The sequence below is a fragment of the Trachypithecus francoisi genome, unplaced genomic scaffold (assembly GCF_009764315.1).
Source record: "Trachypithecus francoisi isolate TF-2019V2 unplaced genomic scaffold, Tfra_2.0 Lachesis_group1, whole genome shotgun sequence".
Classification (NCBI taxonomy): Eukaryota; Metazoa; Chordata; class Mammalia; order Primates; family Cercopithecidae; genus Trachypithecus; species Trachypithecus francoisi.
Genome location: NW_022681454.1, coordinates 177,432,259 through 177,458,852, shown reverse-complemented (window position 1 = coordinate 177,458,852; position 26,594 = coordinate 177,432,259). Strand labels below are relative to the sequence as shown.

The 26,594-nt window shown below is 38.2% G+C and overlaps 1 protein-coding gene and 1 non-coding gene across 2 annotated transcripts in view; one reads left to right on the top strand and one right to left on the bottom strand.

The window, feature by feature from the left end:
• The window catches only part of TRAPPC11 (trafficking protein particle complex 11), a 60,672-nt gene extending 34,079 nt beyond the window's left edge, over positions 1-26,593 (bottom strand). Inside the window, exons 1-17 of the mRNA XM_033215774.1 lie at positions 26,418-26,593; positions 22,167-22,391; positions 19,803-19,972; positions 19,094-19,164; positions 18,112-18,226; positions 11,159-11,258; positions 10,729-10,802; positions 8,400-8,496; positions 6,468-6,601; positions 5,672-5,819; positions 3,120-3,213; positions 1,891-1,970; positions 1,722-1,800; positions 1,587-1,641; positions 1,107-1,252; positions 809-870; positions 551-683 (exon numbers count right to left, since the gene is read on the bottom strand). Coding sequence (XP_033071665.1) covers positions 551-683; positions 809-870; positions 1,107-1,252; positions 1,587-1,641; positions 1,722-1,800; positions 1,891-1,970; positions 3,120-3,213; positions 5,672-5,819; positions 6,468-6,601; positions 8,400-8,496; positions 10,729-10,802; positions 11,159-11,258; positions 18,112-18,226; positions 19,094-19,164; positions 19,803-19,972; positions 22,167-22,370 — 1,762 coding nt within the window. The 5' untranslated portion in view covers positions 22,371-22,391; positions 26,418-26,593. The remainder of the gene's footprint in view (positions 1-550; positions 684-808; positions 871-1,106; positions 1,253-1,586; positions 1,642-1,721; positions 1,801-1,890; positions 1,971-3,119; positions 3,214-5,671; positions 5,820-6,467; positions 6,602-8,399; positions 8,497-10,728; positions 10,803-11,158; positions 11,259-18,111; positions 18,227-19,093; positions 19,165-19,802; positions 19,973-22,166; positions 22,392-26,417) is intronic.
• Positions 10,241-10,347, top strand: LOC117086439. The gene has a single exon (XR_004438352.1). It is a non-coding gene; the product is annotated as a U6 spliceosomal RNA (small nuclear RNA).
• Position 26,594: the final 1 nt, after the last annotated feature.

The following is a 26,594-nucleotide window of genomic DNA, read 5'->3' as shown; positions in this document are numbered from 1 at the left end:
AGGAGGCTGAGGCAGGAGAATCGCTTGAACCTGGGAGCCAGAGGTTGCAGTGAGCTGACATCATGTCACTGCACTCCAGCCTGGGCGGCAGAGTGAGACCCTGTCTCAAAAAAGAAAAATAAAATAAATACATAAATAATATAAAATAAAATTTAAATAAATATAGCTTCAAAACCATCTTTAATTTTAAAAATACAGCTACTCTTGAAATGTAGAGGACAAGATTTTAAACGAAAAAGAAAATAAATTTATTATTTCAAAATACCCACCTAGACAGTAAAGCACAACCTTTTAAATAAGTATCAAGTGTTTCCAATAACACCTGAACTACAAATGAGCAAAGTATATCTTAAAACATAAATTAAGTATTTAAGATCCTAACTATCTTTATAAGTCACTGAGGGGATACACACACAAAAATCAGTTTATCTATAACATGATTCTACTTTGAAAATTCTTTCTTGACTTTTGTGTTTATTATTCCGCATCTATTCATTTTGTAGAGAAAGACAATTTCTCTGACATCATACTGTAGATGTTAGCTACCTACCAAATGGCACAAAGTCCTGTACTCCTATTGTGAAAATATTGCTGCCAGCCAGAGAAATCCGGTCTGCCCACAGCTTCTGAGCAGTTTTCACAGCGAAGATATCACAGTCGGGTTCTGGATCAGGACTTTCATTCTGCATCAACACAGAGTTAACATTCATTCAACTAGTTGAAAAAAAACCACGACTTGCATTAGTTGATATAGATATAGGTATACATATTCCTAATACCACACTCTATATAAACAATTCCAACCTACCATTAAAACATTTATGAGGTTCTTTTCTATCCGAGACTTTTGGTCATCTTTTAGAGTTGAAGCTAGTATGAAGAATGAAGGAAAAACATTGTAAGTACTTATAATTAAGTCTACTACCCCCATTTATTGTTTTAAAAACTTTATAAAATACTTCTTTAAGATGACTAAGCACAGTGATATGCACATAGTAAAAGTATACTAATTATCTGGAACCGAATTATTCTTTAAATTTTAAAAAGCTTAAAGGTACTAAATAATTTTATATATCAAGAATTTTACTCAAAAAACATCAGGTTACCTCTGCCAAGGAGTTCTAGGGAGTAAGTAATGTAATCCTTTAATTGGGCCATGAGGTAGGAGCACTTCAGAGCTGTAGTTAATATAGACGTGAGCAGAGTCCACCACCCTTCACTCCGATAATCACACATCACATAATCCAGCAACCTCAAAGAAGACAAAATGTAATACTGAACCGGCTTCACAAGAAAGGGTTTGAAGAGTTCATGGAGAAAAAAGTACTTTCCTCATTTTATGTAAGTTTAGAAAAATCTTACTGAGATGGTTGAACAGCTATTCTCCTATTTAGCTAAACGTGAGATTTCTTAAAATGCTGAAAAAGATTGTGCCATTAATGGCACTTGAAAACACATTACAAAATGGAGTTTAACAGCAATAGAAATAAACGTGAAAATACGAACTCCTTCCACACCGATTTCTATTTCAATTTCACTTCAGATAATCCAAATACTTGTAAAAGTAAATCGTGAACAAGACTCACTTCAAAGCTTTGGTATAATCCTTTGCGTAATAATATTCCTCTCCCATCTGAACCACTATAAAGGAAAGAAGATTTATGTATGTAATTTAAAGTCATTCAAAGTTGCATGCAATGGTGACGTTTGTGGATACATACTTAGGTGACTTTTCATTCGCGGGCACTTATACTTCTTGAACTGTGCGACAGCATTGCTCAGGAGAGTTATGATGACTTCCTAGTAGAAAAAGTAGAGTGCAAAACATTGCAATACAAATATATTTTTTTAACAGTGTAAAAAATAGTTTATATTGGACACAAAACTTACAGAGTGAGCAACATTTCTCTCCTTCAGCTGAATGGCAAGAACTCCCACTTTTTCTTTTTCAGGATCAGAAAGATCAAAACCTGTGTAAGATGAGACACAACCCATTCTAGATAGCTCATTTAATATAAATGTTCACGTGAATATTGTATGTGTACACTCCTTGAAACCTTTATTTAATATAATCATTTCAGATTCTTCAACATTCTAGAATCTTAAAGATGCTAAGAGGCAGCTTTATTAACATGGAAACTTCCGTGTTCTGTTCTGATGGGAACATTATTGAGCTCCATGTTCTTCTACCTACTGGAATCAATGATCTGAAAAGCAATGTTAATATCATCCTCTATAGAGGATACACTCACTGGAGATTAAATCATTTCCTTTTTTTCTTTTTTTTGAGATGGGGTCTCGCTCTGTTGCCCAGGCTGGAGTGCAGTGGTACAATCACAGCTCATTGCAGCATCAACCTCTTAGGCTCAAGTGATCCTCCCATCTCAGCCTTCCAAGTAGCTGGGACTACAGGCACGTGCCACTATGTGTGGCTAATTTTTGTATTTTTTTGTAGAGATGGGGTCTCCCTATGTTGCCCATGCTGGTCTCAAACTCCTGGCCTCAAGCAATCCTCCTGCCTTGGCCTCCCAAAGCACTGGGATTACAGGCATGAGCCACTTCGCCTAGCCAGTAATTTAACAGTTCTAGTTCAATTGCTTGAATTAAATTATGTATAAAGCATTAAAAAAATGCAGAGAAATTGTTGTTAAGGTAATACAAGTTAATGCTGTTTTAAAAAGTCAAATCAATTGTTAAAGTTAACTGGAATTAAAATATTGAAATAAGACAGCAGTGGCATGTGTCATTTAAAACAAAAGATGTTCAAATGTTGTACTTTTTTTTTTTTGAGATGAGGTCTCACTATGTTGCCCAGTCTGGAGTGCAGTGGCTGTTCACAGGTGTAATCCTTCCGCCTCAGTCTCCCAAGTAGATGGGACTACAGGCATGTGCCACCACACCCAGATAAATGTTTTAATCACATCAATGACTTTAATTAGAAAGTCACTCTAAGATGTAGTGATACATACAAAGCATTCTAAAAATGAAAACAATGTTTAAAAAGCACACATTTTTACTTCAACATCATTTCTTATGCACCTGCAGCCAATGGAAAATCTATTATAGCTATTGCTGCCTTTTGAGGTTGAGAGGAAAGGATGGAGGGAAAAATTATTTACTTAGTATTCCTTGTCGCCATGATCTTTGTCCATAAAAGTCAAGAACGCCTGTTTGTGTTTCTAAGGGATCAGGATTGGGATACATTACAGAAGCCTGTAAATTAAAACACAAACCTAAATAATAGTTTATGGAACTCATTGCAAATCAACTCTTGCCCAATCTTGGATTGAACAAAAAACTTTTCATAAATACAACCACCAAACATACATTCAATTATCAAATTTGTGAATATTTTAACATAAATTTTAACAAAAATTAAGCTAAAAATGTTTCATTTAATATTTAGGTAGTCTTATAAAAATCAATCTGATTCTGATGAATATTTCACAGTAATTTCTTCACTTTTTTAAATCTTTGCTCTAATAAGCCAGTAAAACTATATTGCAAATTATGTTCTATATTTATTCCACATGCATCCATGCTGTTTGTGTAAATGAAAACAATGTCACAAGGAGTTTGACAAAGAAGACACGATTTCCCTCTTTATCACTTCTCTATGAAATGCTGTATTGTGGGGGAATATTTCTGGCACCAGAACTGACAGATTTACAGTGCTTTCTTTTTCTTCTTTTTAACTTTTCCCTCTGAAACCAAAATGTAACACATGACAAATGTAGAAAACATCCAAAAGGAAAAGGATGAAAATCTAAATTACTTATAAACCTACTACCAACTCCCACTATTAAGAAAGTATGTTATCATTCTTCCAGATTTCACAGGCAAAAATTTGTGAATGATTAATTTTCAACCTCCTTCTTTCATTTAAACATATTCTGTATATTTAACCCAGCATGAAATATTCTTCTAAAACATCATTTTTCATGGCTGCTTGCTAGTGCATATTTTAATGAATTCCCTACAGCTATTCATCTTATTTCTATTTTACAATTAATAAATCTGTGAGAACAACTTTATAAATAAATTTTGGTACTTATCTCAGAATTTATTAGCTGCCTTAATATCTCCAAAAATTAAATTCTAGGTCAAAAGATATGCATAGTTTTAAAGCTTCTCAAATTATTATTTGATGGAAATATTATTTTACATTTTAACCAATGATATTTATTAATGTCCAGTTCCTTACATTCTTATAAAATCTAGTTTTAATCACTTTTTAAAATACTGTGTTCAAATTAGAATATGCCAAACTTTTGAAATATAATACATACAATAAAATTATAAATCATACAAATAACATGGCAAAAACAGTTAACTCATCATTTCAGAGAAAAAAATCATTAAGTATTAATATGCAATCTATTTGTTTTTGGAACAGTTTTTTTTTTTTTTTTTTTTTTTGAGACGGAGTCTTGCTTTGTCGCCCAGGCTAGAGTGCAGTGGCCAGATCTCAGCTCACTGCAAGCTCCGCCTCCCGGGTTTACGCCATTCTCCTGCCTCAGCCTCCCGAGTAGCTGGGACTACAGGCGCCCGCCACCTCGCCTGGCTAGTTTTTTGTATTTTTTAGTAGAGACGGGGTTTCACTGTGTTCGCCAGGATGGTCTCGATCTCCTGACCTCGTGATCCGCCCGTCTCGGCCTCCCAAAGTGCTGGGATTACAGGCTTGAGCCACCGCGCCCGGCCAGAACAGTTTTAAAGATAGTACTACTGATAATATTTACTCATCTTCAGAGAACTGTAGGTTTTAAGTGAAAATAAACTGATGTAACTCTATAAATATAAATGTATTAAATATGTATACCACGTTCTTATTTTAAAGGTGTTTATAGGAAAACTGATATCTAAACGTAATTATCCAAGAAAAAGGCAAAATGAAATATCAAGTTTAAGAAACTATGCAATTAACACTATTCCTCAGACCCTTAAAGAGTCTCCACGCAGGAGGCCGGGCGCGGTGGCTCACGCCTGTAATTCCAGCACTTTGGAAGGCCAAGGCGGGCGGATCACCAGAGGTCAGGAGTTCGAAACCAGCCTGGCCAACATGGCGAAATCCCATCTCTACTAAAAGTACAAAAATTAGCCCGGGGTGGCGGCGGGCACCTGTAATCCCAGCTACTCAGGAGGCTGTGGCAGGAGCATCACTTGAACCCGAGAGGTGGAGGCTGCAGTGAGCCGAGATTGCGCCACTGCACTCCAGCCTGGGCAACAAGAGCGAGACTCCCTCTCCAAAAAAGAGTCTCCATACAGGAAACCCCAGGAAGAGAAAGAAGTCAAAAGTTATCCCCTCCAGTGGGTCAAAACATATTTCCAAACTCTTACAGCAGTGATCGTAGAAACAAAACAATGGATTTATAGTGTAACAAGGATGAAAATGCGGCTTTTACTTTAAAGTAATTTTCTCTTGTCTAAATAGTCACTAACTTACTGCCAAAAATAAGTTAGTTCTTCAAAGAAAAATGTCTGCTCAATTCACAGGTGAAAATAGAGTACTCGGGCTAAAACCAAAAATCAATGTAATTCCTAAAACTATAAAAAATAAAAACTCATTAAATTTAAAGACTTGGAAAAAATTATCGACACCAATCAGTTCTAGCTTCTTTCAAAAGAAGAATAACTTTTCTACGTGCTAGATAATGTGGAGTCAGTAACTTACTTCGTGGTTACAGAGGCTTTTTGCAAGCTGTTTCCGCTCCTGGGCATAGTATGCTGCCTGCTGGTAATAGAAACCAGGATTCTGAGTTTGAATAGCTGTTAACCCTAACTTAATCGCTTCATCAAATAAATCTCCAAAGGCCTGGAATCTTAAAGAAAAAAAAAAATCAAGAAATAAAAAGGAATGAAAAGAAAAAGAAGCTTATTTCTGGTAATTCATCCTGGGAATCTTAATCTCAGCAGATTGTATTAAAATGGTGCTAGTGATGAACAGTTAATATTTGTTGTAATTTCTTTGTAAATATTAATACACACTAACTGTAGGCTACAGATAGGTTCTATATTTAAGTCATCTCTTCTAACAAGTCTTCATAAATATACCATCAAACTAAATCTCAATATAGTTCCTACCACTCAAACAAATACACCCAAGTTCCTGGGAACAATTTCATTTTAGCAATTTTTAAACTTCATTCTCAAAAAGTAAGCTCCAGGACAGCAGGAATTTTGTTTACTGCTATATCCTCAGGACCTAGACACATGGTAGAGACTCAATAAATATATGTTGAATGAAAAAGATGGTACCATGAACTAAATAATTGCCATTAAGGAACTGTATACAAACAATATCAATCTACAGTATTACCAGAAACATACAAACATACTTATGCTACATCATCAAAAACCTACTTAGTGACCAAAAAACTGGTTCAGTTTTAGAACCAGAGTCCATGCTATTTCTCCAAGTACTATATATTATTTTTAAAAATATTCTAAAAGTACAATGTAAAACATACTGTTTAGACATCCATGCAGCATGCTCAAAAGACAACTCTGCACTTCCAATCTTTTTCTTACACAAGTCGATGTGTTTCCGGAACTGAGCAATTGCATCTAATGGGGTGTTGTGTTGAAAACACAGCCTACAGATCTGCAAAATGTAAAATTGATCCCAAAATAAAGGGAAAAAAAGAAAGTCAAAAGGCATATTCATTTAAAAACTATTTTGAGAATCACATTAAAAAAAGACTATGACATTTCCTTTTCTGAAGCTCTTTGCAATACAATTAATTTTCCTCATCAGAATGGTTATGCTAAAACCAAAGGTTATATATCCCTTTTAGAAATGAAATAAAATAACTCAGTGTTTGTACATAATTTATTCTAAACTTTAGAAAAGCTTTTAAAAAACGTGGAATAGAATTTTAAATTATCCCCAATGAAGAACATAAAGATGGACTAAAATAAACGATGTCCAACAGGTAACAGAAAAGATTGATCAATTTTCAGTTTTAGATTTGCCATAAAGCTAAAGATTTTCTGTAGCATAATTAAAGCAAAGTTACCTCTATATCAAACAAGTATTACAGAAATTCTTGAAAATTTTGTGTCTGGTATGCTATTTCAAAATAGTACTAATATTTACGTACTTGGGGTAAAAGGAAAAAAGGAAGAAACAAAGCCTAAATGTATTTCCATATGCTTGTTACAATTTTCACTTTTATTTTTTAAGTACAAAGGAACATATGAAAAGTCAGTGTCTCATCCATTCCTGTCCCTCAGCCATCTACTTTCCCTTTCTAGAGGCAGTTTCTGCCATATGCTTCCTGATATATTCTAAACACAGGTAAGTATGTGTATGCCTTTCTATAAAACTATTGTTTTTATACAAATAACAACATCACACTAAATATGCTACTCTGTGACTTTATTCATCTTGCAATATATTTTGGGTATCATTCCATATCACTACATAGAGTTGCCTTATTCTCCATAGCTTTTAATATTCCTTTGTTTACAGTTATAATTTACATAACCAATCACTTATAATTGGGTTGTTTCTAATCTTTTCCTATTAGAAAAAAAACAGTGAATTAAAGCATCTATTTGGCCATACATCACCAACACAGTGTCAGGCATCTTTAATATAAATGTGAAAAAACTAAAATCAAACCAAATAGCTGTTGCTTGACTTCTGAGGGCATCTATTCCTGTGATGCACAATCTCAAAATAAAATGCTCAAACAGTAGGTATAAAAGTTTCCTCTGGCTGGGCACGGTGGCTCACACCTGTAATCCCAGCACTCTGGGAGGCCGAGACGGGTAGATTACGAGGTCAAGAGATCGAAACCATCCTGGCCAACATGGTGAAGCATCATCTCTACTAAAAAGGCAAAAAGTAGCTGGGTGTGGCGGCGCATGCCTGTAGTCCCAGCTACTCGGAAAGCTGAGGCAGAAGAATCGCTTGAACCCGGGAGGCAGAGGTTCCAGTGAGCCGAAATCCCACCACTGCACTCCAGCCTGACAACAGAGCGAAACTCCGTCTCAAAAAAAAAAAAAAAAGTTTCCTCTAAGGTGAATAGATACACCTCTTCTGTGCCATTAAACCAAGGAGTCACATAGTTCTAATAATTTTATCTTTTAAAACTCAGTAATACAGGCAGCTTTCTTCTCAACTCCTCCTTGCTCCCACTGAAAAACAAATAAACAAAAACTAAAAAACCTTCCAAACTTTAGAAACCTCTAGAATTTATCAATTCAAAACACAACTACTATAAATAGGCTACTAAGAATCAAGGCCCTTCTGAGAAAAAGGATATAAAAGGAGAGATCATAATTAATCAAATACTAACTTTTCAGAGCAAGAAACTAATTTTGATATTCAAATTTTAAAAAGATCATTGAATATTTAAACACAAATTCCCTGTATTTGGAAGCAGAACTATTACCTTGTAGTTTATAAATCCTGCCATAGTCTTAATTTCCAGAATATTAGTTTCATGGGCTCTCAATTCGTGTACAAGATTATAGGCGGTCCTATAATTCCTAAATGGGGAGGGTGGTTAATAATGATATAAATTAGTTTAATAAACAATTTCTACAACCAAATCACTAGAAATAACAGAATAGTTACTCAACATTTCTTAGTGCTCAATAATGTCAATCTCTGGTTTCCTGATAAATGAGCTATTAACAAATGTATGTGAGAGGAATCAATGATTTCATAAAGAATAGAACCATGACATGTGCATTGTTATTTTCATCATCAACATCGGTCAATAACAAACAGGTAACTTAAAAAAGGAAATTGGACAACTGTCCAGAAAAATAAGCATTCTGCTAAAAAACGTAAGTATTTTAAAGTACCATTACAGGCTCTCAAACAAATAGAAATTGTATTAGCAAAGGTGATATCAAGACAGCACAGGTCAGCCGGGCATGGTGGCTCACACCTGTAATCCCAGCACTTTGGGAGGCTGACGTGGGCGGATCACTCGAGGTCAGGAGTTTGCGATCAGCCTGGCTAACGTGGTGAAACCCCGTCTCCACTAAAAACACAAAAATTAGCCAGGTGTGGTAGCACATGCCTGTAATCCCAGCTACTCAGGAAGTTGAGGCAGGAGAATCCCTTGAACCCAGGAGGGAGAGGTTGCAGTGAGCTGAGATTGTGCCACTGCACTCCAGCCTGGGTGACAGAGCGAGACTTCATCTCAAAAAAAAAAAAAAAAAAGACAGTACAGGTTAACAGCTTTTTAACCCCAAGTACCTCTACAGGTTAAGTGAATATTACTGGCCTCAGGGAAAGTCTACAGAGGAGGGAAAAATGTCCTCAGGGCAGCTCATACGGAAGGAGAAGCATAGTGAGAAAGGAGGGCCTGGTAGGAACAGGGCCTACCTTGCACATGGAAGGTAATGAGAAAATCTCAAAACAGGCTTTTCATAGAAAAAGTCTGTTCATAACTTCTCCAGGTAAAAGTATTTCTTTCCAGAATTACTTTTGAACAGAACTGAAATTGGAGGATTTAAACTAATACCATCCATAAAAATGAACTACAGGCCAAGCGCAGTGGCTCACACCTGTAAATCCAGCATTTTGGGAGGCCAAGACGGATGGATCATCTGAGGTCGGGGGTTCATGACCAGCATGGCCAACATGGTGAAACCCTGTCTCTACTAAAAATATAAAAATTAGCTGGGTGTGGTGGCAGGTGCTGATAGTCCCAGCTACTCGGGAGGACGGGACAGAAGAATCACTTGTATCCGGTAGGCAGAGGTTGCAATGAGCCGAGATCGTGCCACTGCACTCCAGCCTGGGCAGCAAGAGCAAAACTCTGTCTCAAAACAATACAAATAAACTACATTAAAGCCAGTTACATGAAGTTGTTGAGATTCAGGAAACACAACTTGGTGCTCTGGTCCTTAAACCTCTCAAAACAACAAAGAGAAGATATTTCTGCAATATTCCTGTGAATACTAAAATTATTTTTATTTATTTTTATTTTTCTTTCCCCTCCTCAATTCTGGGATAAATTAGCTGTTTTTAATACCTTTGTCTTCAAAAATGGAGTTAAAGCTACAAAGAGGTCAAGTTTCATTAAATTCTCCTTGGTAAAAAGCAAAGGACTAAAATGTTGAACCACTGCCAACACATCTGCAACTAATCTTCAAAGCTCTAAGCAGAGACTTCAAATGGAAAATGATGCAACTGATATTAAAATTTTTTAAATTAAAAAATACTTGAATTCAATAAATGTACCAGTAATATAAACCTATAAAAATCAACAGTCTGATGCTCACTTCAGCAGCACATATACTAAAATTGGAGCAATAGAGAGAAGATTAGCATGGCTCCTGCACAAGGATGACATGCAAATTCGTGAAGAGGTACATATAAAAATTTATTTTGGAAAAAAAAGTCAAGTCTGATTTAGATAATGTTTAAATCAGTCTCTGACAAGAATTTTACTGAATATACACATAAAAAATAGTCAAGAAGATGGTGAAAATTTTAATATTACATTTCTGTGGCTCACAAAATTTAATTAATCAAACCAGAAAGCTTTATGACACAATGAAATTTACTTCCAATAATAAAAATGAAAAATTTTTAAAATCCTAAAATATTATATTCCATTCATCTCTAGACTAATTCCTAAATCTAAGCAATATGAACACTTTAAAATTAATTATAGTTTGGTTGAGATTCAGAAATTGCCATTTCATGTTATTGTTAATATAAAAATAGGAAACATTTAGTTTGAAAGCTTAACAACTTACTTCAGCGCATTTTGTGTATCTTGTTTCAACTCACTGAAGAAAGCTATTTTGAATTGATGCCTAACAAATAAAAGCTAAAAAAAGACAAAAAAAATCACTATTATACATATTCTATTTAAAATGTGAAAATTATAATAATGTTTATTACGAGGAAACATAAAAGAATGAAGAAAAATATTCAAAACTGAAATCCAAGAATTATTCCCACAAGTAAGGGTACAGTTAAGAAGGCTTATAAAAATCTACCTTTAAGAACTTTAAGAGCAAAGAGTCTAATTTAAAAACAAATTAATTTTTAAAAGCTTTAAAAAAATCTTTAGAAATGCTGAAACCATTGAAAACATTAAAGTATTAACAACATGTAATAATCACCTCAAAAATAGTAATAATCCACTCTAGAATGCTTCTATTATTGCAAAAAATCACGTACCTGGTGTGTTGTTTTATTCAAAAATTCTTTATGAGATTTTACTCTTCTGATCTCAGTGTAGTAATAAGTCTGTGCATGTTCATAAAAGGCATTTTCCAATCTGTTAAAGAAAACCAAACCAGCATTTAAATATTACAGTTATTTTAAACCAACCTTTTCAAGAATCATATTTGTGAGACCTGAAAGTAAAACGGTGACAGAAATATCTATTTTACATTATGAATAAGACAAAGTGAAGCAAAAGATAACCTGAATTTTCAGATTAAAAAGTCTAAAAACAAGACCATCCAAAAGCCATTTAAAATTATTTATAATATAGGATACAACAAATAAAAATACCTTTTTCTGACTCATAAACACTTGATAATCTCTTTTTTTTTGAGACAGGGTCTGGCTCTGTCACCCAGGCTGGAGTGCAGTGACACAATCTTGGTTCACTGCAACTTCCACTTCCCTGTTTCAAGTGATTCTTGTGTATCAGCCTCCCGGGTAGCTAGGACTACAGGCATGTGCCACAACGCCTAGTTAATTTTTGTATTTTTAGTTGAGGTGAGTTTTATCATGTTGGCCAGCCAGGCTGGTCTCGATCTCCTGACCTCAAGTGATCCACCCACCTTGCCCTCCCAAAGTGCTGGGATTAGGATCACAGGTGTGAGCCACCGCTCCCAGCCTAAAATTTGGTCGGAATCTCTAAAAGGACATTTGCCCTACTATTTTATATTTTTATAAAAAGTCTGAAAAAAAGTTATTACTCAATTAGATTTCACTTTTTTTGTGATTTTAGTATTTAGAATTTAAAGGAATAAGAAAACTAATGGGCAAAGAACCAAAAATGAGAACTGGCAAATAAGGTGAAAACATTTGTGTGATTTAAGTCGTCCATCATTCTATCACCTACACAGGAACAAGAAAATCTGACCAGAGATGGATACACAACTCAAGTTTTCTTTGGTGAAAAGAAGTCATTAGGAGTTATCTGCCTAGGGCATGAAAGAAAGCAGAACTCATAGCCAGATAAAAGATGAACTTAAATATCAGATATTATATTTTAAATTTGATTTTCTAGGTTACAATTTTATTTATTTATTTATTTATTTAGAGACAGGGTCCCGCTCTGTTGCCTAGGCTGGAGTGCAGTGGTGGGATCAAGTCTCACTGCAGCCTCAGCCTCCTGGGCTCAAGTGATCCACCCACCTCAGCCTCCAGAGTAGCTGGAACTACAGGCAGACATGACCACACACAGCTAATTTTTATATTTTTTGTAGAGACAAGGTTTTGCCACGTTGCCCAGGCTGGTCTCAAATTCCTGGACTCAAGCAATCCAACTGCCTCAACCTCCCAAAGTGTTGGGATGACAGGCACGAGCCCCTGCCATGTCCGGCCTTTTAAGATTTTTCTATTTTCAAAACTGTAGTTTTAAAAATGTTTAAATATGACAAAATTAGAATCAACCTTGAACCAAATAATGTGTGAAGGAATGTATTAACCTAAGCTGTCCTTTAAATTTTGCAAATAGGGGCCGGGCGCAGTGGCTCACGCCTGTAACCCCAGCACTTTGGGAGGCCGAGGCGGGCAGATCATGAGGTCAGGAGATCGAGACCAGCCTGGCTAACACGGTGATATCCCATCTCTACTAAAAATACAAAAAATTAACCAGGTGTGGTGACGGGCGCCTGTAGTCCCAGCTACTCGGGAGGCTGAGGCAGGAGACTGGCATGAACCCGGGAGGCGGAGCTTGCAATTAACGGAGATGACGCCACTGTACTACAGACTAGGCGACAGAGCGAGACTCCGTCTCAAAAAAAAAAAAAAAAATTGCAAACAGCAACGAGGCACTGACTAGAATGTCTAATGTTATGGTAACCAGAAATATGTCTACAGGCTATTCTGAATGATTAAAAAAACAAAAACAAAACAAAAAAAATCCTTCTCAAATAGAGAATCAGTATTATTAATCTAGATTGTCTCAGTAAATACCAAAGATAAGTGTGGTTTTAGTTTTCAAGCTGAATGTGCACTTAGAGATAAAATACCCGTTCAACAGTCCATACAGAAGACTGAAAGGAAGCAGGCCTGGTAAGTGCTATTATTTCCTCTAAACTGAGGGACACAGAGTCAAATCTTCCCCTCGCGTTCACCGTGACAGGCTACAGAGACATCACGGGATACAGAGCGGAAGTGTTGCAAGGCTTCCACTTTTTAATTCATACACTTCTTCATTATTTGAGGTTCATTTGGAGAAAACCTTATAACCTTATAATTCACAAACAGAAAGAAAGAAATGACAAATCTAGTCAAGACATAAGGGGGTTGCTGAAAAGACTAATTTTTTTACCCGATACTCAAACATGAGGCTGTTAAGGCAACACCAAACACTTAAGAATGCTCTTTTAAGGAAAGAGCCCTTGAGTGTTCTTTGTTCTACAATAAAAAAAATCCAACTGATTCACTCTTCCCGTTTAGTGATTTAAACCAGCTGAACTTCAAATGTCCATGCTTTTTTTTTTTTTTTTTTGAGATGGAGTCTCTCTCTGCCGCCCAGGCTGGAGTGTAGTGGCCGGATCTCAGCTCACTGCAAGCTCCGCCTCCCGGGGTTTACGCCATCCTCCTGCCTCAGCCTCCGGAGTAGCTGGGACCACAGGCGCGCCACCTCGCCCGGCTAATTTTTTGTATTTTTTTAGTAGAGACGGGGTTTCACCGTGTTAGCCAGGATGGTCTCAACCTCGTGATCCGCCCGTCTCGGCCTCCCAAAGTGCTGGGATTACAGGCTTGAGCCACCAAGCCCAGCCTGTCCATGCTTTTTTATGACATTCCTCTGTACGAAATAAACACTACCTCCTCCCACTAATCCACACCTTCAAGCAAGTTGCAGACCTTCCTCTTCCGTAAACCTTCCCAGATCGCATCTATTCATTTCTTCTCTGAAATCCTGTAAAACTTACAAACTATATTACAGAATTGACACTTGCAGTGCTCTGTGGGATTTAACAAGGATGCTTTCGGTCTCCACATTTAAATCAGCTTCTTTATGAAGGTAGGAACCTGCTCAGCTTGTTTTGAGCTAGACAAGATGCACACGTACATACCTATATACAAATACGCACACAGTTATCTATATCTTATTGTTTGACCTGTCCTGAAATAGAATTTATCCTACCAGATAATTTAGGTTAAACTTTTAATTACAAACTGCTCCCTATTCTAACTTATTAGAAAACACGTATATTTACTCTTAGCAATAATAATATAAAAATCAGCTGGAGTCCATTTTCTGCTACCACTGCACTAACATATCAAGTAAGCACATTTTTCAGAGCATACAAACATATATTTTAGCCACTGCAACTAACTTTGAAAAACTAGCACTGATTCCAGGAAAGAGAGGAGCTACCAGTTTTCAGGTAAAGGACATTCTAGGACATTGTAGCTTCTAAGTTATAGATGCAGATTTATGTCTAAAAGGGGTGTTCTTGAATTTTGTAAAGTACCTAAGAGGCAAAAACATTCACACAACTTTGGAGGACAAAAGGAGGAACTACTGTGTACTTAAAAGGAAGTTATATTGAAGGTAGATCGTGTGCTAAAGACTGCAAATAAAAGGCACAAGGGCAGAAGCAGGAGCAGCAGTTGGGGCTGGGAGGGATGGGGGTGGGGTCCTTACATCCTTTTTTTCCTTTCCCCTCCGGCCTTTTCAGTAAAAGGGGACAGAAGGGAGACTGAAATACTGCTTCAATATCATCCCCGCCCAGCCAAATGCTTACGGCAGTTCCGAGTTTTAATTTATGGAAAGACGAAGATCAGAGACAAAAATCTAACTGCACGGATCTGTACATCTGCATACATTGTTTTGTATTTTTAACAACGGAGTTCAGGCCCATTGAAATTCTTTGCTTCAAATAATTTTAAACTAATTAGAAAACTGCTTTCAAGGCCGGGAACAGTGGCTCACGCCTGTAATCCCAGCACTTTGGGAGGCCAAGGTGGGCGGATCACCTAAGGTCAGGAGTTCGAGACCAGCCAGGTCAAGATGGCCTGTAATCCCAGCTACTTGGGAGGCTGAGGCAGGAGAATCACTTGAATCTGGGGGGCGGAGGTTGCAGTGACCTGAGATCGTGCCACTGCACTCCAGCCTGGGTGACAGAGTGAGACTCCATCTTAGAAAAGAAAAGAAAACTGCTTCCAATATTTTCCAGAGCCATTTTTGGCATGTTCTCTCTATAGCACAACTTTTCTCTGAGAAGCATTTGCTTTCTTACTCATTATTCAACTGTCACCTTTGTTTTGAAAGGCAAAATATGTGTGTGGTTTTTAAACAGTTGCTAGTAAGCATGACACAGGCAGCCTACTCTCCTAAGAGGAAAGGTCTGAACGTTGGGAAAACTTACTTTTTAATAAAAGAAAAATGCTTACTCGAATCATTAACTTGGACAACTCCTGTATTTTGCTTTGAAATGATCAGCAAACTTCTCCAATACAAAAGATTTTCACAATCACTCCCAATGCATTATACAAGTTTTATAAAGATTCTAACATTCTGACACTTAAAAAAACACTAATGAAATCATTGTAGCATGTACATGTAATACCTCAAAAGGCTCTGAAAGCACAGGAATAAGTGTGCCATCAGTAGCTCTGCTACTTCCCTCCCAGATCAATGAGATGAAGATGTCCTGATATTCAGCGTTACTCTCCCTCTGAAGATAAACTATAAATCTGAAGAAAGGGTCTGTGTGCTTCCTTATCCCCAATGGACTGTCATGCACTCCCCATCTTGTATCCACACACTGGAGGCTATGGACCCAGGGAACTTGCTGTTTACATCCGTTATTTTGACAAAGTACTCCTTATGTAGATGTTTCATTATCCACAACAAAACTACAAGTGGTTAAGGGCAGGGCCCCATCCTCTGTTTGTCTTGAATCCATAACTGCCTAAATTTGAACGCTGAGGCAGGCAAGGTCACTGATGGTTAAGGTAGGGTTCTCAAGCTCAGCACTGCTGACATTTCAGTCAGGTAATTGTTGTGCAGGGCTGTCCTGTACACTGTACAGTGTATGGCAACGTCCCTGGCCTCTACCCACTAGAACCCAATACAGCAACCCCTCAGTTGTGGCAATCATAAAAGTCTCCAGGCATTGCCAAATAGTCTCTGGAAGGTAATGCTGCTCGGTGAAGAGTCATTATGGCAGGGTGTAGCACACAGGACAATGGCTTTCTAACGAAGGCTTCATTGAAGCCTTAAATGTCGAGTAAGAGAGAGCCCAGAAAAGGAGAGCTAGCAGGTGGGCATGACTATGAAAGCATCTGACAAGGAACAGCACTGCGAATAGGAAAGCACTGAAATGCAGAGTCAAGGGGGAGCTGTCCAGGCCTGGAGAGTTGAGGCGAGGTGTGACGCTGGGATGAGCCTTGGTGGAAAGAAAAGTGCCTGCGTGTGCTACCAGCTGCCCCTCTCTTCTCTCTGTTCCCTATTGGTAATATGTCTGCATTTAAGGAACAAAACTCATTTATTCTTTTCCTCTGAATTCCAAGCAATTATCTCAATGTTATCTTCGGCACCACTGACTTGATTTCCTGTGGTGTGAATTCTACTGTTTACTGCTTCCAGTGTGAAGGTTTATTTTGCTAACTGCATTTAGGTTTCTTTGCAATTCATTTTTTCATTTGATCCCATTCCTCTGCATGTTCTCTGCTAAATCTATGCTGCTCTTTCTTAGAAGCCTGGTCATTTATATACCAGTGAGAAGGCCAGGTAACCTCCTGCAGCAGATCATTTTCAGAAGTTTGCTTCCGAGAAAGAAACAAATGCAAGAGAAGCAATAATCAAAAATAAATAAAACTCTTCATGAGTTAACAAAGGACACATGCAGAATGAAAAAGGAAAACCATTTTACAGTCAAAATCAATGAAAATATTCATATCTAAACATATCCTAGCATAAAATGTACTACTACAAAACTTCTGTGTAACAATAAATGCTACAAAACAATGAATAATGGCCATGTAATTTTTGAGGTAATGTGTCTCCAGGTAATCCGCCCTTTACACACAAAGGCTTTATAAAGATATTTAAGATATGATAGGGCTCAGACCCTTCCTAAAAAATTACTTACGTAGATACATCAACATCTCAAGAATGAAGCAAAGAGGCCAGAATGGAGTGGAGACACTCTCATAAAAGAGGACAGACATGTCACTCAAGGACATTAGGTAATTACTGGAAAGTATAATGGAAAAACATACAAACTTTGCTTCTTTAAATAAAGTTGACCTAGATGCACATATGGAAGAGTGTCCATGAGGTAAGGTTAAGTGGAAGATCACTGTCTATCAAACGAGCACATTTATGTTTTTGTGGTTGTGGGTGTGGCATAGATACTATACAGAAATACATACATTTCTTCCTATACAAAAAGACATTTTTTTGGAAGGAAACTTAAGAAACCATTGATGGCCGGGCGCGGTGGCTCAAGCCTGTAATCCCAGCACTTTGGGAGGCCGAGACGGGTGGATCACGAGGTCAGGAGATCGAGACCATCCTGGCTAACATGGTGAAACCCCGTCTCTACTAAAAAATACAAAAAACTAGCCGGGCGAGGTGGCGGGCGACTGTAGTCCCAGTTACTCGGGAGGCTGAGGCAGGAGAATGGCGTAAACCCGGGAGGCGGAGCTTGCAGTGAGCCGAGATCCGGCCACTACACTCCAGCCCGGGTGACAGAGCGAGACTCCGTCTCAGAAAAAAAAAAAAAAAAGAAACCATTGATATTGGTTACCTCCAGGAATTGGAGAGGATTAAGAATTTGACAAAAGAGACTTTTATTTTTACTCCATAGCCTCTGTATCATATGAATGTTTTTCATGAACATCATTTTTAAAAACATAAATGGGTCTAAGCTACATTTTTCAATTCTTAATAATCTAAAAACACAAAACTTTAAAAGACCTCTCCTTACCTTATAATATAACCCACAAGGTGGTCAGTGTGCGGCAGTACAAACAAAGACTTTCCTGAGAGCTCACATGCATTGCATAAAGCTGCAGCCCTTTCGGAAGCAATGACATCTTCTCCTGTTGAGAATCCCCATCGAGATGAATGAGAAATAAAATAACTAACGTGCTTCCCAAATAAGTATTTCCCCAAGTCTGAACAATAGAATTAGGAATAAAAACCCAAACGGCTTTTATCACATCAACAGGACTCACGGGTTCCTTGAAAGCTCTGTGTGGTTCTTAGAGGTCACACAGTATATGCCTGTCAGGAAAACACTGTGGAATTTTCTACGGAGCCAGGATAGGTGGCCAAGTAATGCCAACAGATATACCACTTAACTATTTCAAAAAACATAACTAAAACTGGAAACAATAATTCATGAAAGAAGTCTCCAAAACCATTTTGGATGCTGTAAGTTTCAACACAGAAACAAAAATATATTTTGGTCTACAAAAGTCTGGGAAAGGGGAAATAAGAATCTGAAACTAAGGAATTTTCCAAGAGAAAACTACAAATCCAGCCTTTTTCTTTGCCTTACAGAAAACTAATGAAAAAATTTCATATAAGGAATACAGTTTCAAATCTATCTTAGATAAGTAAATTATATTCTTTTTGGGAAAGCTTTGGAAGCCAAAAAAAATTATACTCTTGTAAAAAAATTCAAGCGAATTAATTGTTTTGTGAATTAAACATGTCTTCCTATATCCCCTACATAAGAAGATAAGTGGAACTAGGGGAAGAGGACTTAAGATTTGCATTCTTTACTATCTTTAATTTTTTACAATAAGCATTTGCCCATGTATCATTGGTGCTTTTTAAAGTTAACGCACTATCAGCCCTGTAACTGAATGCATAGAAGATTTAAACATCCAAAAAACCCCCATCTCCCTTTAATAAGAATTGGAGGTATAAAACAATTAATTAATTAAATAGACTTTTGATACCTGGGGGCAAAGGGGTTTTCTTCTGAATCAGAACGACTGCAACTTTTGTGTTTCTTCCTTGTAAACTTTGCCTGCAATGAAAAAGCAATAATAACATTAATTATTTTAACTTCAAAAAATGTATTCATGACTTCACATAAAATACAACCTTGGTAATTCAACTAAAGATAAATTTCAACTAAAAAAACCAAGATCAGAAGAAATCTTTTCCTGCACACAAAGCACATATATGTCACAATGATTTAAATTCTAAAAGTATGATCTCACATCTTCTAATCTTAAAAATCTTCCTTAAAAGGAAAAGATTAACGCATACTTCTAGGTAAAAGTTATAATGCAACTTACTTCTTTATGGTGATACACTGCAGAGTAGTCATCAAAAAGAATAAATTATTTCAAACTTAAATAGTGATAAAGCAAAGTGTTTTAAGAGACTAAACAGTAAATTACTATGTCTCCAAAAAAGATAATAAATACAAGAAAAACATTTGGAAATTGAGACCAATTAGTCTTCTAAATTTCTTCACATACCCAGCACTAAATACGGTCAATAATTATGCTACGTGTGAGGAAGAGAACAAGATTAATTGGAAGTCAATCCCCAAAGTGACTACTGCAGTCTGAACGGTACCCCATTGCCTTCAAGAAATGTTAGTGAATAACACACATGTGCAAACTGAAATAGCCGCCCTGACACAGAAGATCATACCTGACTATCTCCACTCTGGTGGCGCACTCAGACTGCTTTTCTTTCCACTGAGGCTCATCCCAGTCCAGTTCATAGAACACAACCACCAGGGCTGGCACCAGATTCAGATGCTTATTCATCCAGCCAGTCTTTAAGATCCCTTTAGGAATGTACCACTCATATGAAGTTCTCTGCAAACATTGGCAGAAATTGAAGTTACATGAGAGCAGCAGAAACCACCTGTTACTGAGTGCCAAGCACTTTATGTGCATTGATCTCATTCAATATACACACCTCCCGTTTTTGATTAGGAAACTCAGGCTTACAGATTCAGAAAGAACTAGAAAGTGTTGAAGGTGGACTCTCAACCCTGGAGAAGCGATACTTCCCATTTAAAGAATGACTAAAGCCAAAGAGTTTCTATCAGCCCCATAACTGAATGCATAAAATGATGATGCATGTCTAATGATGTCAAGGGTCTCAAATACTTTGTAAAAAAAAAAAAAAATAGTAGTCCATTTCCGGGTAAGTTCTACTTATATTATTCACCATTCCAGCTTCTGTTCTTATAAAACTGCTCAAAAAAAATATTACTTAAAATCCAATATGGCTTTGTTTATTTCAAAGACATATTGCTGTGATGGCGTTTCACCTCACTTGTGGATGAAGTAAAAAGCAGAGCACAATTCTTAAATAGAAGCCTCACAGGAGTCACCTGGGTCTGAGCACTAAGTGCCACAGAGTGGGAAAAGGATGCTGTGGATTTGAATGTTAGCCCTGAAGGATGCAGTGGAAACCTCACATTCCTTCCAAATCACCTGTGCTGGCTCAGACTACTCCACTTCATGTTGATCCAATGTCTGCCTCCACTAAGGAAAGATGAGGTCTCTAAGGAAAGCTGACACCAAATAACATGGGGACTCAGCCAAGAGCTGGGAATAGAGAAATGAAAAGCAGCTTGAATTCAAGCATTAAAAGAGGAGAAAAGAGGGCTTGTGCTGGGCCCCCTGCCTTCTTGACACAAACATGACACTAAAGAAAAATAATTGTGTAGGCCTGGTGCAGTGGCTCAAGCCTATAATCCCAGCACTTTGGGAGGCTGAGGCGGGTGGATCATGAGGTCAGGAGATCGAGACCATACTGGCTAACACGGTGAAACCCTGTCTCTACTAAAAATACAGAAAATTAGCTGGATGTGGTGGCAGGCGCCTGTAGTCCCAGCTTCTCGGGAGGCTGAGGCAGGAGAATGGCGTGAACCTGGGAGGCGGAGCTTGCAGTGAGCCGAGATCGCACCACTGTGCTCCAGCCTTGGGGACAGAGCGAGACTCCGTCTCAAAAAAAAAAAAAAGAAAAGAAAAGAAAAATAATCGTGTAAGGGCCAGGGCTGGGATGCTATTATTTGCACAATTTCAGACAGCTCAGTTTCCAGGGCTGGATGAAATGGTGTCTCCTGTGTGTGGTTCTCAAACACACACAAAATAATCAGCTAGTGACCAAGTCCTATATTCCCAGAGACCAACTGAGGAGGCCTGCAATCTACATTTTTAATAAATAACCCAGGTTATGATGACATACTTGGTCCAGAGATCAGAGACACTGCTCTAGGACAAAAGGACAAAAAAGGGTATGGTTCAGAACTAAAAGGGTTTTATCACCTAACTTTCAAACCAACCTCATAAGATTATGATAAATAACAAATAATCAATATACATAAATTGCTTAAAACAGCAAACTGTTTTACTGTTTTTTTTACAACTATGTTAGCTATTAGTGATACTAGCATCATGATAATAATTATTACCTAAGGTAAAGTAGTCTTTACTATGTCATTCACCTTAGAAGTCAGTTTTGAACTTAATACCTTTCTTCATTCTGCAATGAAGAAACTGCCTTAGTTTATGTGTAACTCCTGAAGAACAGGGACTCTGTCTTAAACTCATATCACTGGCTTGTGGCACAGTTCCAGGTGCCTATCACAAAGCAAGTGCTCAAGAAATCTGTGAAACTGAGCCAAATTACACAGACCATGGGATTCAAAAACGACATTAGTAATGACGGTGGGGACTGCAAGACCTTCCTTTTAGAGGGGACGATGTTAAAAATATGGAGACTTGGGTTTTCTTCCTAAAAACAAAAAAGGGAAAACCGAAGTTCATAGGCTAGAAGCTTTACGAAGTAATGATTCCTGAGTTTAAAAAAAAAGAACTATTATTAAATAGACATGCAGTGTATTACATGAAAATGCCTAAGGCTTTCTTTATGCACCGCTGTGACCACTGTCTTGATAAACTTGGCACACACAACAGAACAAAAAAGACACACACACACACACACACACACGAGAGAGAGAGAGGGAAAGAACACATACCAGCACAGTGCCATTACCTTGGGTCTACATTTGGGATACTCATGGTCACCTGGGAGCACCTTGAAAGAAATTGGTACTCGATCAGCTCTCCGATTGGCACAGAAGGCGTCCCAGACCGCTCGATGGACTGCATTATAAACTACATCCAGGCCTGTAAGAGTAACAAAGGCCATAGGCCGGCAACACAGTTCCACAGGCAAGTCCCACTGTGTGGGGCTCATATTTACGATGTCACAAAAAACCTGAAATACAAAGGTTAATATATACATAATTAATTTTTAAAACCTCATATTCATTTACCCAGCCTGGGCAGCAAGAGCAAAACTCTGTCTCAAAAAAAAAAAAAAAAAAAAAAAAACACCTCATATTCATTTCCAATATATAAATCTCTATTTAAAAATCATTACAAAAAAATCATTACAAGGCCAGGCATGGTGACTCATGCATGTAATCCCAACACTTTGGGAGGCTGAAGCAGGTAGATCACTGGAGGCCAGGAGTTTGAGACCAGCCTAGCCAACACAGTGAAACCTTGTCTCTACTAAAAATACAAAAAATTGGTCGGGCATGATGGCTCACACCTGTAATCCCAGCACTTTGGGAGGCCAAGGCAGGCGGATTATGAGGTCGGGAGATCAAGACCATCCTGGCTATCATGGTGAAATCCCATCTCTACTAAAAATACACACCTGTAGTCCCAGCTACTCGGGAGGCTGAGGCAGGAGAATGGTGTGAACCCGGGAGGCAGAGGTTGCAATGAGCCGAGATCGCGCCACTGCACTCTAGCCTGGACGACAGAGCGAGACTCCATCTCAAAAACAAAAAACTTAGCTGGACATGGTGGCACATGCCTGTAACCCCAGCTACTTGGAGGCTGGGGCATGAGAATCGCTTGAACCCAGGAGGCAGAGGCTCCAGTGAGCCAAGATCATGCCACTGCACTCCAGTCTGGGTGACAGTGAGACTCTGTCTCAAAAAAAAATGAAATAAATAAAATAATCATTACAAAAAGGCAAAAGGATTTGAGTATCTGCAAACTGTCACGCAAACAGAAGAGAGAAAAAGGGAAAACTTTAATTCCTGAATTGGATCTATTAAAATGTAATAACTATATGATATTTTTTTAAAAATCTTTCATGTTAAAAATGTTGAAGCCAACTTTAAGACAAATGGGTATTTTCAGTAATGTCTCAAAATGCACACAGAACTTTGAAATTAGTAGACCAAGAAAGCAAGAAGGTGATAAAATTAAAATAGATCTACATGATCTATTTCATCCATAAAAGAAAAATATATTGAAAGAAAAATATAAAAGAAAAAGTTGACTTACATATAATAAACTTCCTCTAATTTCTCTATAATTGCTAATATTGAATTTCTGAATACCTAGGATATTATTAAAATAATAGCCTTTAATTTATGTAATTATCTAAATAGTAGCTATGTTGTCTCATTTGCCACAATATAAAATGTACTCTTTAAAGAAAAATCTGTAAGGGAAAAACTAACAATGAATGGAAACTTCTCAGAGGATGTTTCCATTGCATTCTTTAGCTAAGAATCAGTCCATAATAAATCTAAAGTATGCCCTGACTTTGTAAGTATATAAAACTATGTTTATCCCAAATAAGACTATCATTATATATATATATATATATATATTTTTTTTTTTTTTTTGAGACAGTCTCTCTCTGTCACCAAGCTGGAGTGCAGTGGCATGATCTCAGCTCACTATAACCTCCACCTCCCAGGTTCAAGTGATTCCCCTGCCTCAGCCTCCCTAGTAGCTGGGACTACAGGCATGTGCCACCACGCCCAGCTAGTATTTTTGTATTTTAGTAAAGACAGTGTTTCACCATGTTGGCCAGGATGGTCTTGATCTCGTGACCTCAGGCGATTGCCCGCCTTGGCCTCCCAAATGAGGTTCTTTTAAAGGACAATCTATACCAGTATACTATAGAGAATTCAGGTAAGGCACAAGTGGCTCATGCCTATAATCCCAGCACTTTGGGAGGACAAGGCCAGAGGACTGTTGAGGCCAGGAGTTTGAGACCAGCCTGGGAAACATAGTGAGATCCTGTCTCTAAAAGAAATAAAAAAGAAAATAGACAGGCATGGTGGTGCGCACTTGTAGTCCCAGCCACTTTGGAGGCTGAGATGGGAGGATCACTTGAGTCTAGGTGTTTACAGTTACAGTGAACTATGATTGTGCCACTGCACTTCAGCCTGGGTGACAGAGCAAGATTGTGTCGCAAAAAAAAAAAAAAGTTATTCCAAACAATATTATCACTATATTTTAAATATAATCTTATTTGAAAACGAATGTGTCATGAGGCTCTTTTAAAAGGTAATCTACACCAGTATATTATAGAGAAGTCTGATAGAATCTTTGTGAAAAGTGAGGCACACTTAGGCTAATACCTGATCCCCAAGACATGGAATATTTTCAACTGAAAGGTTAATTTAGGAAAGACTGTTAGTTTTCTCGTGTTTACGTACTGAAAGAACAATAGGTATTGAATAAATGATTTGCAAAGCTTGCCAGAAATGTCTACAACAGATAGTTTTAGAATTGTTTAAATATTTTTAGGACAGGATTAAGCTATGAGGGCAAAGGATTGCATGTTCAGAGAAAGAAACAGTCTAGTTCTGGGTAATTTGGGAATGAAAATTAAAAAGGGGTGACCAGGCTGGGCACAGTGGCTCACGCCTGTAATCCCAGCACTTTGGGAGGCCAAGGAGGGTGATTCACGAGGTCAGGAGTTCAAAACCAGCCTGACCAATATGGTAAAACCACGTCTCTACTAAAAATACAAAAATTAGCTAGGCATGGTGACAGCGCGCCTGTAGTCCCAGCTACTCAGGAATATGAGGCAGGAGAATTGCTTGAACGTGGGAGGCAGAGATTGCAGTGAACCGAGATCGCACCACTGCACTCCAGCCTAGGCAACACAGCAAGACTCCGTCTCAACAACGACAACAAAAAACACGTGAACAAAACACAATACGGGCACCTTTGCTTAATATGAACGAGTCTGGACTAGAGGCCATTTCCTGTAATAACTCCAGAGTCCCAAAAGACATAGCTGTGGTCTTTGAATATGGAGCTGAAATAAGAGGAACTAAGAATGACTGTGTCATCCAATACAAATACAAGTCACATAAATACATTAAAATTTTCTAGCAGTCATATTAAAAAGTAAAACGTGGATGGAATTCATTTTAATAATATTCAATTTAACGCAGTACAGTATGTCCAAAATATTATCATACTGACACTAATATAGGAGTTATTAATGACATATTTTACCTTTTTTTGTACCGAGTCTTCAAAATCTGGTGTGTATTTTACACTCACGGCACAACTCAATTCAGACTCGCCTATTTCAAATGCCTGATGTAGCTACCGGCTACAGAACTGGACAGCAGAGATCTAAATTATGGGAAATCTGTTCCAAAATCACTGCATGAAAATTGTAACAGAAATTATTGCCACGTTCTCCCATGGCACTTGAAATGGTCGTGCTTATTCTGCAGCAAAGGAATTTGAATGAGAACACCGATATGCACAGGCGCAGACTGAAAGGATCTCAATGACAGGCTGGAAGGGGAAATTTTCAGATATCCTGGAAGAAGCCAATGGAGCAACCAAGGAAACTATACATGAAAGGAAGCGCAGCTATAGGAGGTGAATAATGGATGGGAGATCCAGGAATGCAAGGGAAGTAAACTGGAAACTAGCGTGAGAGGTAAGAAAAGTGGCCCAATCAAATTGGGAACTAAAAAAACCCTAAAACCTAATGCGGTTGCTTTTTTTTTCTTTTAACTAACTGGAAGTTCAGGGTGTAGGACACAAGGCTGCTGAGAATGGGATTGAGAGATGTTCAACTACAAAACGAACAAAAGAGGAACGACAGTATGGGGACGAAACGATGTTTCGATGTAAAAGATGAGAAGAAAACAACCCAGCCTAGGAGAAACACCGCCCCCATGGTCGCAGTATCCGCTCTGGTAGCTCCGGCGAGGAAAGGCAGAGGAGTAACATTGCAGTCCCTAAAGGCAGATATCTTCCTCCTCTTATTCCCCTGTCTTAAACCTGGGAAGCCCTAGAAATGGGTGCGTCTTTCCTTGGGTCTAAAAGAGAAGTGCCAGGATTGCACTCGTCGATGGGATTGCAAAACGCAGGCCCCCAAACCAGCATTGTTAAGAGTTAGCTCTCTTCCTCTGCGATCCCGCCTCGCCCCGCGGGTCTCCCGGCCCGGACTCACCCAGGCCCCACGCCCCGGGCCCGCTGCAGCTGAGGCTTGTCGCCGCCAGCCGGGACAAGACGAGGGGAGGCGGCGGGATGTCACAGAACGCTGGGGCCCGTCCCCACCGCTGCAGCCCCACAGCCAGCTCCAACAGGCGAGACTTCCCTGTACCCACCTCCCCCAGCACAGGAAGCA